This window comes from Ovis canadensis, chromosome 8, assembly GCF_042477335.2.
Source record: "Ovis canadensis isolate MfBH-ARS-UI-01 breed Bighorn chromosome 8, ARS-UI_OviCan_v2, whole genome shotgun sequence".
Taxonomy (NCBI): Eukaryota; Metazoa; Chordata; class Mammalia; order Artiodactyla; family Bovidae; genus Ovis; species Ovis canadensis.
The window spans coordinates 62,136,628-62,152,218 of record NC_091252.1 but is presented as its reverse complement, the minus strand read 5'-3'; the positions used below and the strand labels follow the sequence as shown (position 1 = coordinate 62,152,218).

The following is a 15,591-nucleotide window of genomic DNA, read 5'->3' as shown; positions in this document are numbered from 1 at the left end:
GTCACTGTGGGTTTGTTGTAGTTACAGGTGATTAGTATTTGTCAGTTGTCTTCTCTTTTGGAAATGAAGCCTCCATTATTTCACCATCAATGATGTGAAAATGATTCTTGAGTAGGCAGAACAACAACAACAAAAAAACCCAAAAAACAAAAAAGCCACATTTATTTCTCAACTAATTATCTTAACCCAGTTCCTTAGTGCCCCCACTCTGGAGTGGTTCAGAGGCAATAATGACAACAGCCTTTTCCTTTTCAAACATTCATATGTTTATTTGGCTGCTTCAGGTTTCAGTTGTGGCAGGCAGACTCTCTACTTGTAGCACACAGGCTCCAGAGCCTGCAGGCTCAGTGGTTGTGGTGTGTGGGCTACTAGTTGCTTTCAGGCATTAGGATATTAGTTCCCCAGCCAGGGATCAAACCTTTGTCCCCTGCAGTGGAAGGCAGATTCTTAACCACTAGACTGTCAGGGAAGTCCCTAGGTAGGAAGGCCCTTCTTACCAAGTCATCTCAGAGTTGAGAGGACTCTATTCCCCTGAATTATCCAATAGTAGACAATGGGCACATTTCTCATCTGAAACATGAAAAGCAATCAGATTCTTTGCACTTATGATCACCACTGTCCTTGTCTTTCGTGATACTTTAGCCTCACTTATGAAAGGAGTATCTTCCTTCTTATAATCACAAAGGACTTTAAAGAAATACATTGGCTTTCCCCTTATTATTATTAATGAATCATCTTCTGTAGTTAAAATAATGTATGTATTTTTCTAGGTGACCAAGATATCAATGTGGTTTCCGGATACATCTCAAAAATGAAAGTGCTTTATCCAGCAGTTGAAGGTCGGATCCAGTTTTCTGCAGGAAGTCATTGCTGTGAAAGTTTTTCTTTAATATTTCTTTCAGTTTTGGCAGTGATCATTATTTTACACCAATAGCCAAAAATTCTCCTTGCCATTAATGGAACTGTATTTTTTTTCTCACGTGAGATTCAAGTCGGTTTTTTAGGAACTGGTTTTACGATGGCGCAGACCATCTTTGCAGTCTCCTAGAAGCTGAGCTTAGAGGGTTGTAAGTAAAGACACTGACATCATCACTCAGGGTCAGCAACTTAGTGAACACACAGGAAAAGAAATGAAAATGGGACCTCTGACGAGAAGGCCAGCCATCTTTAGTTTACATATGCAAATTTTAATAAAACTTTAACACCTTTAAACCATACACATCATTTTTTCTCTTTTATATCCATTCTAATCCACCAAACAACTTATGTTTACATAACTATATCATTTACAAGGGAATTCTAAGCATATTTTCTTATTTGATGCCCATAACTTTGGTACGTGGAAAGACAGGCATTGTTTTCTCCTTGTATGAAAGATGAAGAAACTAAAGCTCAGAGCTGACTTAAGGCCATACAGGTAAAAGTGGCAGATCCCAGACCTGACCTAGGCCCTCTGACCTCAGTCCCACACTCTTCAGTTAAACCCAGTTACTGTTCAGGACGGTATTTACTGGAGCCCCACACTGATGGAGGACAAGTCTCTGCTTCATTTCTGGTCTCTCTTTTTTTCCTCGCTAGTATATGTGATAGGGAGTTTAATGGACTAAACACACAGTGGTGTTCTCTTCCTCACCACCATGCACCTTTGAGGAGTTGGGACACAAAGGGCAGCAGATAATGGGAAAGGCCGGGAGCTGCAAAAGGCCGTCTGGGGGTAGGGAGAAGGGGAAGGAAAGACTGGGACGCCCAGGAACAACTTCCATTAGAGAAGAGAAACAGATAAAGCCCATTTACTCTTGCTACATAGATATTTGCTAGGGAGTAGCAGCAGAGTGCCTAACACACGGCAGTAGCTACTAATAATTTCATGACATTCTATCAGTTCTCCATTTCTTTCCTCCTCCTTCCTAATGGGAAGGTGTCACAAAAAGAGAACCTTCTTAGAGAAGGTGTAATTCTAAACCTGCACCTGTGTCTCCTAGCAAGATATACTTATTCTAGGCACACACATATATACTTCACCCCCTCCTCACTTTTGGAAAATCCAGAGGAGAGACAAGGTTGATTTTTCAAGTGGTCCACCTAAGTTTAAAGTCAGCTCTGCCTCCATATTTGAACAGTCACTCTCAGTCATTCTCAAGCACAGACATAAGGACTCCTGCCTGAGAGTGGGAGCACCCTCTGAGTGAGTGCTCAGGAAATACCCAGACTAATGCCATACATGATTTATGCACAAATACTTGCTTAAAGGGGTAGTGGGGACCAAGTGAGCCTGCTCCTCATTGTATACATGATTCAACGAGAAATGGGAGGCCTCACCTTAAAAAAGAGTGAGCAGACAACAGCTAAAGGACTGAAGAGTGAGAATGCTTGTTTTTTAATGTTTACAAATATTAGGTACTCTTGATACAAATGTACTTTTAAATTTCATAACCTCTTTATAAAGATTGATGCAATAAAGTAATGCCCTCGGTTCTATGCATATGGAGATTGACCATAAATGAATGCCAATAAGATTGTAAGAGAAGAATGTCAATAGGACTGCATTTGGGCTACATTTTTTATGCTTGGCCAGGAAAATAGGGTAAACCCTATTGAAGCACAAATTTTTAAAGAAGATTTTTGTAAGTTTTCTAAATCTGTGTGCCTGTATTGTTCAGTGGTTTAAGAAATGACCTAAAAATACTTTTCAATTATAGGTTCCAAACAATAAAATTGACGATACACTCTGTCTTTGGTAGTTATTTCTTCTCTCAAGCAAATACTTACAACCCAAGACAATATGACTGAAGGAAAACTCTTTTAACAGTTCATCACTGGTACCACTGGCCATGATTATAAGCCCCCTGCCATCTGACAGCCCTCCCTATATCCCATCTTACCCCCCTAAAAATAAGAAAAATACATTCAATTTTCAGGTAGGAAAGAACAGTAGATAAAGGGTACTTAAGACTAATGCAACTTCCCTGGTGGTCCAGTGGTCAAGCCTCCATGCTTTCACTGCAGTGGGCTTCTCCCTGGTCAGGGAACTAAGACCCTACATGCCACACGGCATGGCCAAAAATAAATAAATAAATAAATAAATTTTATGTACAGAATCTGTTTTGATGACAATAATGGTTTCCAAAAAATAAAAGATGTTCAAATTATATAGTGTTGGGGATTTTAATTAATTTACCTGAACTGGCCATGCATCTAAGAATCTTCCTCATTTAATACTGATGATACAGCAGACCAGCTATTACACCTTGGGCAGACACATTAGATCCATTTGGTGGCAGAGCTGAGCTGAGCAGTTTACAACAGAGTAAGTTCCCTCGGGGGGCTTCCCTGGTGGCTCGGTGGTTAAGAGCTCACCTGCCAATTCAGGGGATATGGATTTGATCCCTGGGTCCAGGAAGATTCCACATGCCACAGAGCAACTAAGCCTGTGCACCACAACTACCGAGCCTGAGTACTAAAATTACTGAAGCCCACGCACTCTGGAGTCCATGCTCCACAAGAGAAGCCACCGCAATGGGAAGCCTGTGTACAACTAGAGAGTGGCCCCGGCTTGCCGCAACTAGAGAAAGCCTGCACACAGCAACGAAGACCCAGCACAGCCAAAAATAATTAAATTTAAAAAAATAACTTGGCAGGTCCCTTCCTATTTGTGCGAGTTGCCAGGGCTTGCTTACATATCTAGGTTGCTGCATTTGCTTTAGTGTAAGTGAGTGAAATCACTCAGTCGTGTCCGACTCTTTGTGACCCCATGGACTGTAGCCCGCCAGGCTTCTCTGTCTATGGAATTCTCCATGCCAGAATACTGGAGTGGGTAGCAGCAGCCGTTCCCTTCTCCAGGAGATCTTCCCAACCCAGGGATCGAATCCAGGTCTCCCGCATTGCAGGCAGATTCTTTACCGTCTGAGCCACCAGGGAAGCCCAAGAATGCCAGAGTGGGTAGCTTATCGATTCTCTAGAGGATCTTCCCAACCCAGGAATGAAACTGGGGTCTCAGGCACTGCAGGCGGATTCTTTACCAGCTGAGCTACCAGGGAAGCCCTTCTAGGCTGCTCCACAATTTCTTCAGGTAACCTCATCACCACCTCTCCATGCTGCACCAGTTTTTCTCCACCTTGCATTATCCTAAAATGTGGATATAGTACTATCTTCACCAAGAGCAGCTAGCATAATGCTTAAGTGTTAAAATAAAGCTTTAGTGATTAGGCATGAATGGAGGGAGTTACAATGCAAAAGGAAACTTACAACTCAATGTGAGACAGCAGTGCTCCTAAAAAGCATCAACCAGGGCTTCGCTGGTGGCTCAGTGGTAAGGAATCTGCCTGCCAATGCAAGAGAAACAGGTTTGACCCCTGCTCTGGGATGATCCTGAATACTGTGGAGCAACCAAGTCCGTTGCTTAGAACCTGGGAGCCACAACTACTGAGCCAGCACAGTCATCAGTAAATAAATAAAAATTTAAACAACTAACCAAACTCATCACTTGGAGTCCTTTTTGGGTTCCTTTCCAGCTCTCTTAGTGTCAAGCACTGGAGAGCCCCAGGGGGACAGTCCTTGGACTGCTTCTGTCTTCTCTTTACACTTAATCTCTCTGTGCTCTCATTCAGTTTTACATAGTAAGGCTGGTGACTCTCAAATTTATACCCCTGCCTACATCTCTCCCATGGACTCTAGATTCACAAATACAATGGCCTACTTGGCATCTCTAGTTGAGATGATTAATAGGCAACCCAAACTTTACATGCCCAAAAGTAGATTCTTGATCCCTCCTGAAAACTGGTGCCAGGCACAACTCCCTTCAGCTCATTTCATGGACCCTTCATCATTCTTATTGCTCAAACTGAATCTTGGAATATCCTTAGCTGCTGTTTTTCTCTCAAACTCACAACCTGTCCATCAGTAAATTCTGTTTCCTGACTAAAAGAACTAAAAAGAGACTTCAGCTTCTCAAAAACTTCACAAGTACTGCCCTGATTCAAATCACTGTCATGTCATCTGAATTACTTCATCAGCCTCCTAAATGAGCCATTTGTCTCTGTTTAAAATGTTTACTTATTCATTTATTGGCCACGCAGGTTCTTGTTGCTACGCGAGGGCTTTCTCTATCTGCAGGGAGTGGGGCTACTCTTCGTTGCGGTGTGTGGACTTATCGCGGTGGCCTCTCTTGTGAGGAGCACAGGCTCTAGAGCATGGGCTCAGTGCTTGTGGCACACAGGCTTAGCTGCCCAGAGGCATGTGGAACCTTCCCAGACCAGGAGTGAACCTGTCTCCCCTGCAATGGCAGGCAGATTCGTAACCATTAGGGAAATCCTCTGTCTCTACTTTTACTCCACTTTAGTCTCTTCTCAACACTCTCAACACAGTAACCAAAGAGATTCTATCACAGTATTAGAAAGATGACGTTGCTCGTGTGCTCAAAATCTTCCCATCATGGACCAAATAGAAGTGAGTTATCAAAATGGCTTCCAAGGACCATTGCGATCTTGTTTCCCATCATTTCTCTGACATTATCTACCTTCACGCACCGTGATTGGGGCCGATTTCTTTCAAAAGTACTTCCACTTAAACCTTCCACTTGCTATTTCTCTACTTGGAATATGGGCTCCCAAATATCTGCACGGCTTAATCTCTCACCTTCAGGTCTTTTTCTTCAATGTTAATGATCACATTAAACTGCAACCCAATTCTCTTTTTTAGTTTAATTTTTTTTCTGAGCACTTGTTACTTTCTAACATACTATATACTATTTTCTTATTTACACTGTTTATACTGTCTCTGTTTCCTGGGCTACATTTAAGCTTCAGTTCAGTTGCTCAGTCGTGTCTGACTCTTTGCAACCCCATGAATCGCAGCACACCAGGAGTTGCTGTCCATCACCATCTCCCAGAGTTCACTCAGACTCACGTCCATCGAGTCCGTGATGCCATCCAGCCATCTCATCCTGGGTTGTCCCCTTCTCCTCCTGCGCCCAATCTCTCCCAGCATCAGAGTCTTTTCCAATGAGTCAACTCTTCGCATGAGGTGTAAATGCACAAATGTATCATTGGCATCTCAAACTGCCTGGCACATAGTAATTGCTCAATACACACGTGCATAATAAATTGAATAAACCATGAATAATCCCTTCTCTGCTACCTCTCTCTCACCCTCTGGACTCAGGCCAAAAGCCACACAGTCCTTTTTCTCCAGTATCAGTTCCTCCAGAAGATAATTTCTCTATCTAACCACCCTTTTCATCATGCAGAGCAGTTTGCCTCTTTTTTACTATAACCCCTCTGCAACCAAAAGGCCAATTAAGTCTTCCCTGAAAAGGATAGCTGCCTTTTTATAAAAAATAAATTTTCTAGCCTCCTTCCCTGCTCCCTGGATTTCCCAGGTAGCACTAGTGGTCAAGAACCCACCTGCCAATGCAGCAGACGTAAGAGACACAGGTTCGATCCCACAGACGGAGGAGCCTGGCGGCATGGGGTGGCAAAGAGCTGGATGTGACTGAAGTGACTAAGTAAGCACACATGCAGCCCCTGCTCCTTAATTTGAATGTGATTACAATTTTTCTAATAGGATCCCTTTTCCCTCTCCACTTCTGTTTCTCTACATCAGGGACCTAAAGGCCAAATCTTGCTTGCCACTGCTTCACATAAATAAGGTTTTATTGGAATACAGCCACATCCAATACCTGGAATAATACTTTAGTGTAATTTGATAGAAAAAAATCATCAACATCAAATTAATTTTTAAAAAAGTGAAATAAAAAACCATTTGCAGTGGACTTAAAAATCTTCCAGGGTCCTTAGGCCTCAGGTTAAGGATTTCTCCTCATGTACCTAGCAACATTGAAGACGCTAACATATACATCAAAGAGAACAGTCTTTGAAACGGAAGTGGAGTGGACTAGCAAGATCTATTTGTTTGCTCATTCATTCAGTGGGTAATTTTTATTCTAATGTTGACTATATCTGAAGTTACAACTTACGTATATATCACTACAAAGAACAATGGCAAATTTAGACTTCTGTTTATATTTTTATTGTAAACTGTTTTTAGTAAGTCAATAAATAATTTTAAAAACATGTATCTATTTGGCTATGTTGGGTCTCAGTCACAGCACGTGGGATCCTTGTTGCAGTACTTGACTTAATTGTGGCCCACTGGCTCATTAGCTGTGGTGCAGCGCATGGGGGCTACATTTAGTTTTCCCGGGGGCATGTAGGAATTTAGTTCCCCCAGCATGGATCAAACCCCAGTGCCCTGCATTGGAAGGCAGATTCTTAACCACTGGACCACCAGGGAAGTCCCAATAAATGATAATTTAAGTGTTTCAACCATTTCTCAGAATCTTCTGATATCTATAGCTTAATGATTATAACACAGACATCATGTCCTTTATAAATTTCAGTGTCTTCTCATCTGTTTAATTTACCCCTGCAACCAGAGTTATTTCTCTAAACACATTTCAAAACGTAAAACTCATGCAGTATAAGACATACATAAAGATGGATAGAAAGGAAAGTGCAAAGTAAAACATCTGAAATGCACCAAGGACCATTAAAGGAATCTCGAAACAAAAAAAAAAAATAAAAAAATAAAACCAAAAAAAAAAAAAAAAAAGGAATCTCGAGTAATCACTTTTGGAAGTAAAGGCTCCTTTCATGGGGCAACACTGAAAGAGTACAAGACTAGAGACGGAGCTGTTTGAATTCCAGCTTCACTGCTCTCTCTAGCTTCAGTATAAATAACAAGAGAGGAATAATACCATCTCACAGTTACTGCATGGTGAAATGTAATATAAAATGCCTGACCAATGGGGAAGGCATCCAGTTCCTTCCTCTTTTATTATGCAAATGACTTTGTATTTATAGATTTTTATACATTACATTTTCTTTAAACAGAGCTCACCCACTGCTATGGATTTAAATGTGTCCTTCTAAAATTCACATGTTAAAACCCTAAACCCCAATATGACTATATTTGGAGATGATGCCTTTAGGAGGTAATTACGGTTAAATGAGGTCATGGGCTTAACCTAAGAGCATTCAGGGCCTTATAAGAAGAAAAGGAGGATAGTGAAAGATCTCTTTCTTTCTTCCCACACGGCCAAACACAGTGGTCATGTGAGTACACAGGGAAAAAAGGCAGTAATCTGCAGAGCAAAGGAAGAGGATCCAGAATGAAATGTACCTTTTGGGCACCTTGATCTTGGACTTACCAGCCTCCAGAACTGTGAGAAATAAAATTCTGTTAAGTCACCCCATTTACGGTATTTTATCAGAGTAAGCCTAGGTTGTTTGAGACACTCATAAGAATTTTTTTCTCATCTAAATAAACAAAATATCACAATTTATAAAAAGTAGCTAAGAAAGGCATAAAAGGGCTGTAAATATTTTATTCTTCCAGCCAAAATGCTATGGATTTAAATGTGAAGAGTTAGCTTGATTAATTTCCCACCTGCCCCTGAGAAGTAAGTAAAATGTTGAAGGCTTGGTTAAAAGTACTGATGCACAGAAACTCATACACAGTTTAGAATTTTTCAGCAATTTAAAAGATAACAGAACTACTGGCAAAACCTTAAAAACTTTTTATAATATCTAAAGACCATTTTTCAAAACTGGGAAAAAAATAACTGAACAGTATCATTCAACTGGTTTCACTTTACAAATTATATTTAGAGTTCCCACATTATCAGCATTTGATACATGGTTGAAACTCAATAAATATATTCTGAATGTACATCACAGCCAATAACCAAACACAAAATGCCCGATCTTGAAAGACAAACATGATTCAGGGAGAAAAATACAGCATGAAAAGCAATTATAAGCAAAACTCTAAATACTGAACCTTTAAAAATAATTATTTAACTTTCCCCAAAGAATACAGTTAATTCATACCTTTCTTTTGGAGAGACAACATAAACCAAAAATCCACTTGACTAAACTGTTTATATAAGCTTTTGGATTATAGTTACAGATGTTCAGTGAAATGCAGTTGTAACCACACAATCACAAATATCTGTTAAGTACTCGGTTTTCACACTCAAAAGGTCTACATATAACCTGTCAATCATCTAGGAAGAGTAAGAAGTCCCTTATTTGTTATGAAAAACTCATAAAGTATGTCTTCTTTACAGACACACAGTTACCTACACAGAAAAATGAAAAGGGGGAGTGGAATAAATCTGCTAAAATTTATTAACTCCAAATATGACAGCAAATCAGATCTCTGCGCTAAAAATAATTATTTTCAAAGTGATGCAATACTTTCAAAGTTATCAGTCTAACTGATTTGCCCCAAGAAGATTATGAATTATCTCTTTTAAAAACAGCAATAACAAGTGACACAGATCTAAGAAAATTTGGATAAGAGATGTAAAAGGAAAGGCCATGAGACCCAATCAGTTTTCGTCATTATTAAATTTGTTAGTCTTTATTAAAACAACAAAATCAAAACGTCAGACAATGAATTACATGATATATACAGGAATATACAAAAGTAAAAGAAAAAACAGTCCATATATACTACACTAGCACAGCAAACATTTCAACTGGTTATTCTATCCCAAATCCAAAGGTTTATATCCAGGACGTCACAGATGTAACTTCCTTTTGCACCTAAAGTAAAAATAAATCTACTTAATAGAAGAGAAAAAACAATCAAGAATTCATTTGTGAATTGCCTAACAGTTCCAGTGTATTAAAATTCTAACCTAAAACATATATATATATGTGTTAAAACCTGCATATGCCACAGATGATATTTATGTTTTAGAGAGGAGAAAAAAAAGCATGTGATAGATCTCATAAAGTCTCAAACAGAGCTGGAATTTCCTGGTACTGATTCCTACGTAAATTGAACACAAAATGTCTGTAACTGCCACCCTGTTTTAATACACACTGAATACTGCTATAACTTGAAAACCTGTATTCAATAGGTAAATAGTCCAAATCTAGTTCCCTCTATAAAACTAACATTTCACTGCTGTATCACAACCCTGAATAGTTAGTTATTTCATCAAAACTCAAAATCTGCAGGATTCAAGGTAATAATAGTATCACTATCCTCCAACTCCCATTCATTTTGTGTTCTTGGCTTCATATAAGCTCAACTGCTTTAAAAATGCTCACACAGCATTCAGTGTGCAGATGACAGCCTGCAGAGCTTGGCCCATCCTAGAGATAGGATGTACACTCACACCTTCCTCTGGTGAGGCTCTACAGATCCCATCTGACTGGAATCAGGAAGGGGGGAAGGCAAGGCAGGGGCTATTCAGTTCGTACATCCTCAAATCCACTCTATGTTTAAGCATGTTGAATGAAGAAAATACAAGGAGCTATTTGTTAAGGTTATTCATTTTTAAAACGATCACAAGGATTTCCTTAATTTTTATGTCCCTAACAAAATGTCAGTACACCATTAAGAACATAAAGTACTGCTGCTTTTTAGTTACCTTATTGAGTTCTGGAAACAGTTCTTGTATCACAATGTCCAATAAAACATAAGTCAGCTAAAATGCAAAAAAAATGATTTTAAGGAATTAGACCAAAAAAAAAAAAAAGTAGTTTCAACAAGATCCATAATGTTCTATTTTTAGGATGAGTTTTAGATAGATATGTTTTCACATGTTTACACTTTATTATTATGCCTCAGAATTTATATGTTAAATATTTTGTATATAACAACAATTTTAAAGAAAACAAGCCTGATGCAAAATTTTAACTGTGTTCAGGTCTCAACAGAATATGTGAGACTAAAGGCAAAGGAGAAAAGGAAAGATATGCCCATTTGAATGCAGAGTTCCAAAGAATAGCAAGGAGAGATAAGAAAGCCTTCCTCGGTGATCAGTGCAAAGAAGTAGAGGAAAACAATAGAATGGGAAAGATCAAAGATCTCTTCAAAAAAATTAAAGCTACCAAGGGAACATTTCATGCAAAGATGGGTTCAATAAAGGACAGAAATGGTATGGACCTAACAGAAGCAGAAGATATTAAGAAGAGATGGCAAGAATACACAGAACTATACAAAAAAGATCTTCATGATCCAGATAATCATGATGGTATAATCACGTACCTAGAGCCAGACATTCTGGAATGTGAAGTCAAGTGGGCCTTAGAAAGTATCAGTACAAGCAAAGCTAGTGGAGGTGATGGAATTCTAGGTGAGCTATTTCAAATCCTGAAAGATGATGCTGTGAAAGTGCTGCACTCAATATGCCAGCAAATTTGGAAAACTCAGCAGTGGCCACAGGACTAGAAAAGGTCAGTTTTCATTCCAATCCCGAAGAAAGGCAATGCCAAAGAATGCTCAAACTACTACACAATTGCACTCATCTCACACGCTAACAAAGTAATGCTCAAAATTCTCCAAGCCAGGCTTCAACAGTACGTGAAGCATGAACTTCCAGATGTTCAAGCTGGTTTTAGAAAAGGCAGAGGAACCAGAGATCAAACTGCCAACATCCGCTGGATCATGGAAAAAGCAAGAGAGTTCCAGAAAAACATCTATTTCTGCTTTCTTGACTATGCCAAAGCCTTTGACTGTGTGGATCACAATCAACTGTGGAAAATTCTGAAAGAGATGGGAATACCAGACCACCTGACCTGCCTCTTGAGAAATCTGTATGCAGATCAGGAAGCAACAGTTAGAACTGGACATGAAACAACAGACTGGTTCCAAATAGGGAAAGGAGTATGTCGAGGCTGTAGAGTCTCACCCTGCTTATTTAACTTCTATGCAGAGTACATCATGAGAAATGCTGGGCTAGAAGAAGCACAAGCTGGAATCAAGATTGCTGGGAGGAATATCAATAACCTCAGATATGCAGAAGACACCACCCTTATTGCAGAAAGTGAAGAAGAACTGAAGAGCCTCTTGATAAAAGTGAAAGAGGAGAGTGAAAAAGTTAGCTTAAAGCTAACTAACAGTCAGAAAACGAAGATCATGGCATCTGGTCCCATCACTTCATGGCAAATAGATGGGGAGACAGTGGAAACAGTGACGGACTTTACTTTTGGGGGCTCCAAAATCACTGCAGATAGTGACTGCAGCCATGAAATTAAAAGATGCTTACTCCTTGGAAGAAAAGTTATGACCAACCTAGATAGCATACGCAAAAGAAGAGACATTACTTTGCCAACAAAGGTGTGTCTAGTCAAGGCTATGGTTTTTCCAGTGGTCATGTATGGATGTGAGAGTTGGACGGTGAAGAAAGCTGAGCACCGAAGAATTGATGCTTTTGAATTGTGGTGTTGGAGAAGACTCTTGAGAGTCCCTTGGACTGCAAGGAGATCCAACTAGTCCATGCTAACAGAAATCAGTCCTGAATATTCATTGGAAGGACTGATGGTGAAGCTGAAACTCCAATACTTTGGCTACCTGATGTGAAGAACTGACTCACTGGGGAAGACCCCGATGCTGGGAAAGACTGAAGGCGGGAGGAGAAGGGGGACAGCAGAGGATGAGATGGTTGGATGGCATCACCGACTCAGTGGACATGAGTTTTAGTAGACTCCAGTAATTGGTGGACAGGGAGGCCTGGTGTGCTCCAGTCCATGGGGTCACAAGGAGTTGGACACAACTGAGTGACTGAACTGAACTGATAAGCAGTAAAATGTTAACTGCAGTTATTCTATACAACCTGAATAAATGACAGAATTCTTGATATATAAATTTTTACTTTATTTCATGAATTTTTGCTTCCCTGGTGGTGCTAGTGGTAAAGAATCTGCTTGGTATATTTCAAATTCCCTATAATGAATATTTATTTTCAATCATGTTATTTAAAAAAAAAAAAAACGAGCACAAAGAGTTAACAAGAGACACTTTTATTCCATCCGCATGTTTGAATTACACTGCCTTCACTTAGCACAGTATCACGTCACAGTTAACATACCAGACACACTACTGTGTCATTCACTAAGCTAAGCTGACACGAGTCAGTCTGCTTTAATGAATTTTACCTGCTTGTTGAGAACTGGCTGCTGTAAACCATCAAAAAGAAGTCTGATGCTTTCATACTTGGCTTCTTCACCAATACACTTGACTATCAAATCTAAACAAGAAAGCCACATGTGAAACAATTTTATATTATAAAGTGACTCATCATTTACTGGATCATAAAGCAAAATCTCTACCCTCTCCCCCAGGTATTATGTAAAATCTGTAAGTCAGCATTTCCTAAATCAGTGCTTCAGTAAGAACCTCTTGGAAAAAAGGGCTCTGTGGTCAAGTTGAGAAATGCAGCATCATGTGTCCTGAATTTAAAGATTCACAACACACAAAGCATAGCTGTAAGCTCTTAGGAATGTTACCGTAAAGAAATCTGCTTATACTATTAAAGGATAAAAGACAGTTGGGAAACAATACATATTCTATTATCCCGTTCAAGTAAAATAAGATAAAACACTAGGTACATACACTTGTGCATATAGAGAGAGAGATACAAAGAAACTGTCTGTTAGGATTAACACCAGTTGGAGCATACCGCTACTTCTGCACAGTAGGGACAGGATCACTTCTACTTTTCACTCTTTGTATTTTCATGTTTGAATATGTTAATGTTTTTTAAAATTTAATCAATTTAATTTTATGGTGAACAGAGACTCTCTTCAATGAATATGACTAATTTATTTCAGTACTTTTTGCAAAATTACTAATAACTATTTTACAGAACAATCTTTTGGGAAACTGTTTAAACACAAGTATGCTCCCAAAAGTTCTAATTCATGTTTGACTACACAGCTGTCATGTATCACTCCTGGTACCACAGTCAGTCCTTATTAAAATCTGTGCTGAATGGTTTCCTCCAAGCAGGAAAAAAAGCTTATTAAGTAAACAAGGTGCTCAAATATTTGTCCTTTCCCCTCCAATCATCATGAAACACTTAATGTTGTTCAAGGAAAATCTTCATTTTATGTTTGCTTTTACAGGGTAAATCTAACCCTGAGAGGCAAAATTCAATTTATAGGAAGTTCAGTAGATCCTTGATATTTTTCAAGAGAGATGGGCCACAATGCATCTTTGTGAATCCCCTAATTCACCAATACTACACAGAATTTCCCAATTAATATGCATGAAGCATCATGGACAAAAACAGACGATCCTTTCAGATTCTTCAAGAATCACTAAGGAGGAAATGAGTAGAGGAGAGCAGAAAGGCATGCTATGCTTCCTCACTAGCTAAATCACCCCTTTCCAAATGGAAGTCTTGAAGCAGATGTGACTCAAATTCATGGCTGAGCAAAATTACAATTATTATATTCACTGGCTTTCCATGTTTCTAAATATTAAAACTAAGTCAAAATCATGAATGCTATATTACAAACATAGAAGGTCTCTATATTACATTACTAAAGAAGGAAGAAATGACTTCATCATACACCTACAGAAGAGTCACTCAAGAACAGCTGTGGTTCACGTTTACATTCAGACTGGGGACAGAAATTGTCTTCAAAATTAAGCAGGACCATTCTGAGACTCATTTTTCAATGATGAGAATTCTCTAAGACATCTTCAGGTTTACTCTATATTTTCTTGCTGGGCATTACCTGACTCCCAGATCTCATATCATTGCTCCTCCAATTCCAAAACCTGGATATTTAATTGATTACGAGACAATGCATCCTGAATAATGTATAGTTAGGCTTGTCACGTTCAAAATGTCCTAAATTAAGTATCATCTGCTTTGACTCCTTGATGTTTTTTCCTTATATTCACATCTCAGTAAGAGGTTACTAACCATTCACTCAAGCCTACCTCCTTTATGAGAGGGATTCACCCTCCTCCTTTGAGATACTGCATAACCTAAACAAGCCTCTATTATCACAGGTACATCTTGTCTGTGTGTCTATCTTCCTGCCAGATTGAGCTGCTGCTGCTGCTGCTAAGTCGCTTCAGTCGTATCCGACTCTGTGTGACCCCACAGATGGCAGCCCACCAGGCTCCACCGTCCCTGGGATTCTCCAGGCAAGAACACTGGAGTGGGTTGCCATTGAGCTACCCAAGTACAATTTTTGTATCTCCTGCACTGTGCTAAGTGCCTGGCACATGGAAGGTGTTCAATAAACTCAGGATGAATGAATTCTGACCTCTAACTCACACACACTAATGTAGCTCTCCTCATGGTGAAGTGAACAGCAGGACTCCAGCTGTCCCACAGACATACCACTATGATCAGTTTGATTCTAAGTTACTGAAAGAATCCAACTATTGTGTGAGTAGAAACAGCCTTATCTAAAAGTTCTTAGTGCTAACATAAAAACCAAATTCCATTTAATGAATGAGTTAATTTTAACTGGTTCTTATAACTACTTCTAAAATAAAAACTCACAGTAAAAATTGCCTCAATAATTACTATACATTGTGACCACCAAAGAGTGCTAATCTATATTAAACTACTTTTTAAATATTATACCTGGAATGTAGTTCATCATTCCTTCAAAAGTCTGCTTTGCTCGTTTTTGCTTATCTTGAAGAGAGCGAGGTTCAGTGTTTTCACAAAATACAGCATCTAAAAAGAGACAAAAAATATTTGCTGGGTTCAAGAGAGAGGGGACATGTGTATATATATATAGCTGGTTCATGTTGATATACAGCAGA

The 15,591-nt window shown here is 39.2% G+C and overlaps 2 protein-coding genes across 10 annotated transcripts in view; one reads left to right on the top strand and one right to left on the bottom strand.

Moving 5' to 3' along the window:
- NT5E (5'-nucleotidase ecto) overlaps positions 1–2,733 on the top strand; it is a 70,322-nt gene extending 67,589 nt beyond the window's left edge. The window contains exon 9 of the mRNA XM_069598336.1: positions 771–2,733. Within this exon, the coding sequence (XP_069454437.1) occupies positions 771–934 (164 nt within the window). The 3' untranslated portion in view covers positions 935–2,733. The remainder of the gene's footprint in view (positions 1–770) is intronic.
- A 6,662-nt stretch (positions 2,734–9,395) lies between these two features.
- SNX14 (sorting nexin 14) overlaps positions 9,396–15,591 on the bottom strand; it is a 73,687-nt gene continuing 67,491 nt past the window's right edge. For all 9 annotated transcript variants that reach the window (XR_011258607.1, XR_011258608.1, XM_069598318.1 and 6 more), the window contains 4 exons: positions 15,407–15,502; positions 12,954–13,045; positions 10,445–10,501; positions 9,396–9,608 (listed from right to left, as the gene is read on the bottom strand). Coding sequence is in view for 7 of the 9 variants with exons in the window: in XM_069598318.1 (XP_069454419.1) it covers positions 9,570–9,608; positions 10,445–10,501; positions 12,954–13,045; positions 15,407–15,502 (284 nt within the window). In the remaining 2 variants the exon portion in view is untranslated. The remainder of the gene's footprint in view (positions 9,609–10,444; positions 10,502–12,953; positions 13,046–15,406; positions 15,503–15,591) is intronic.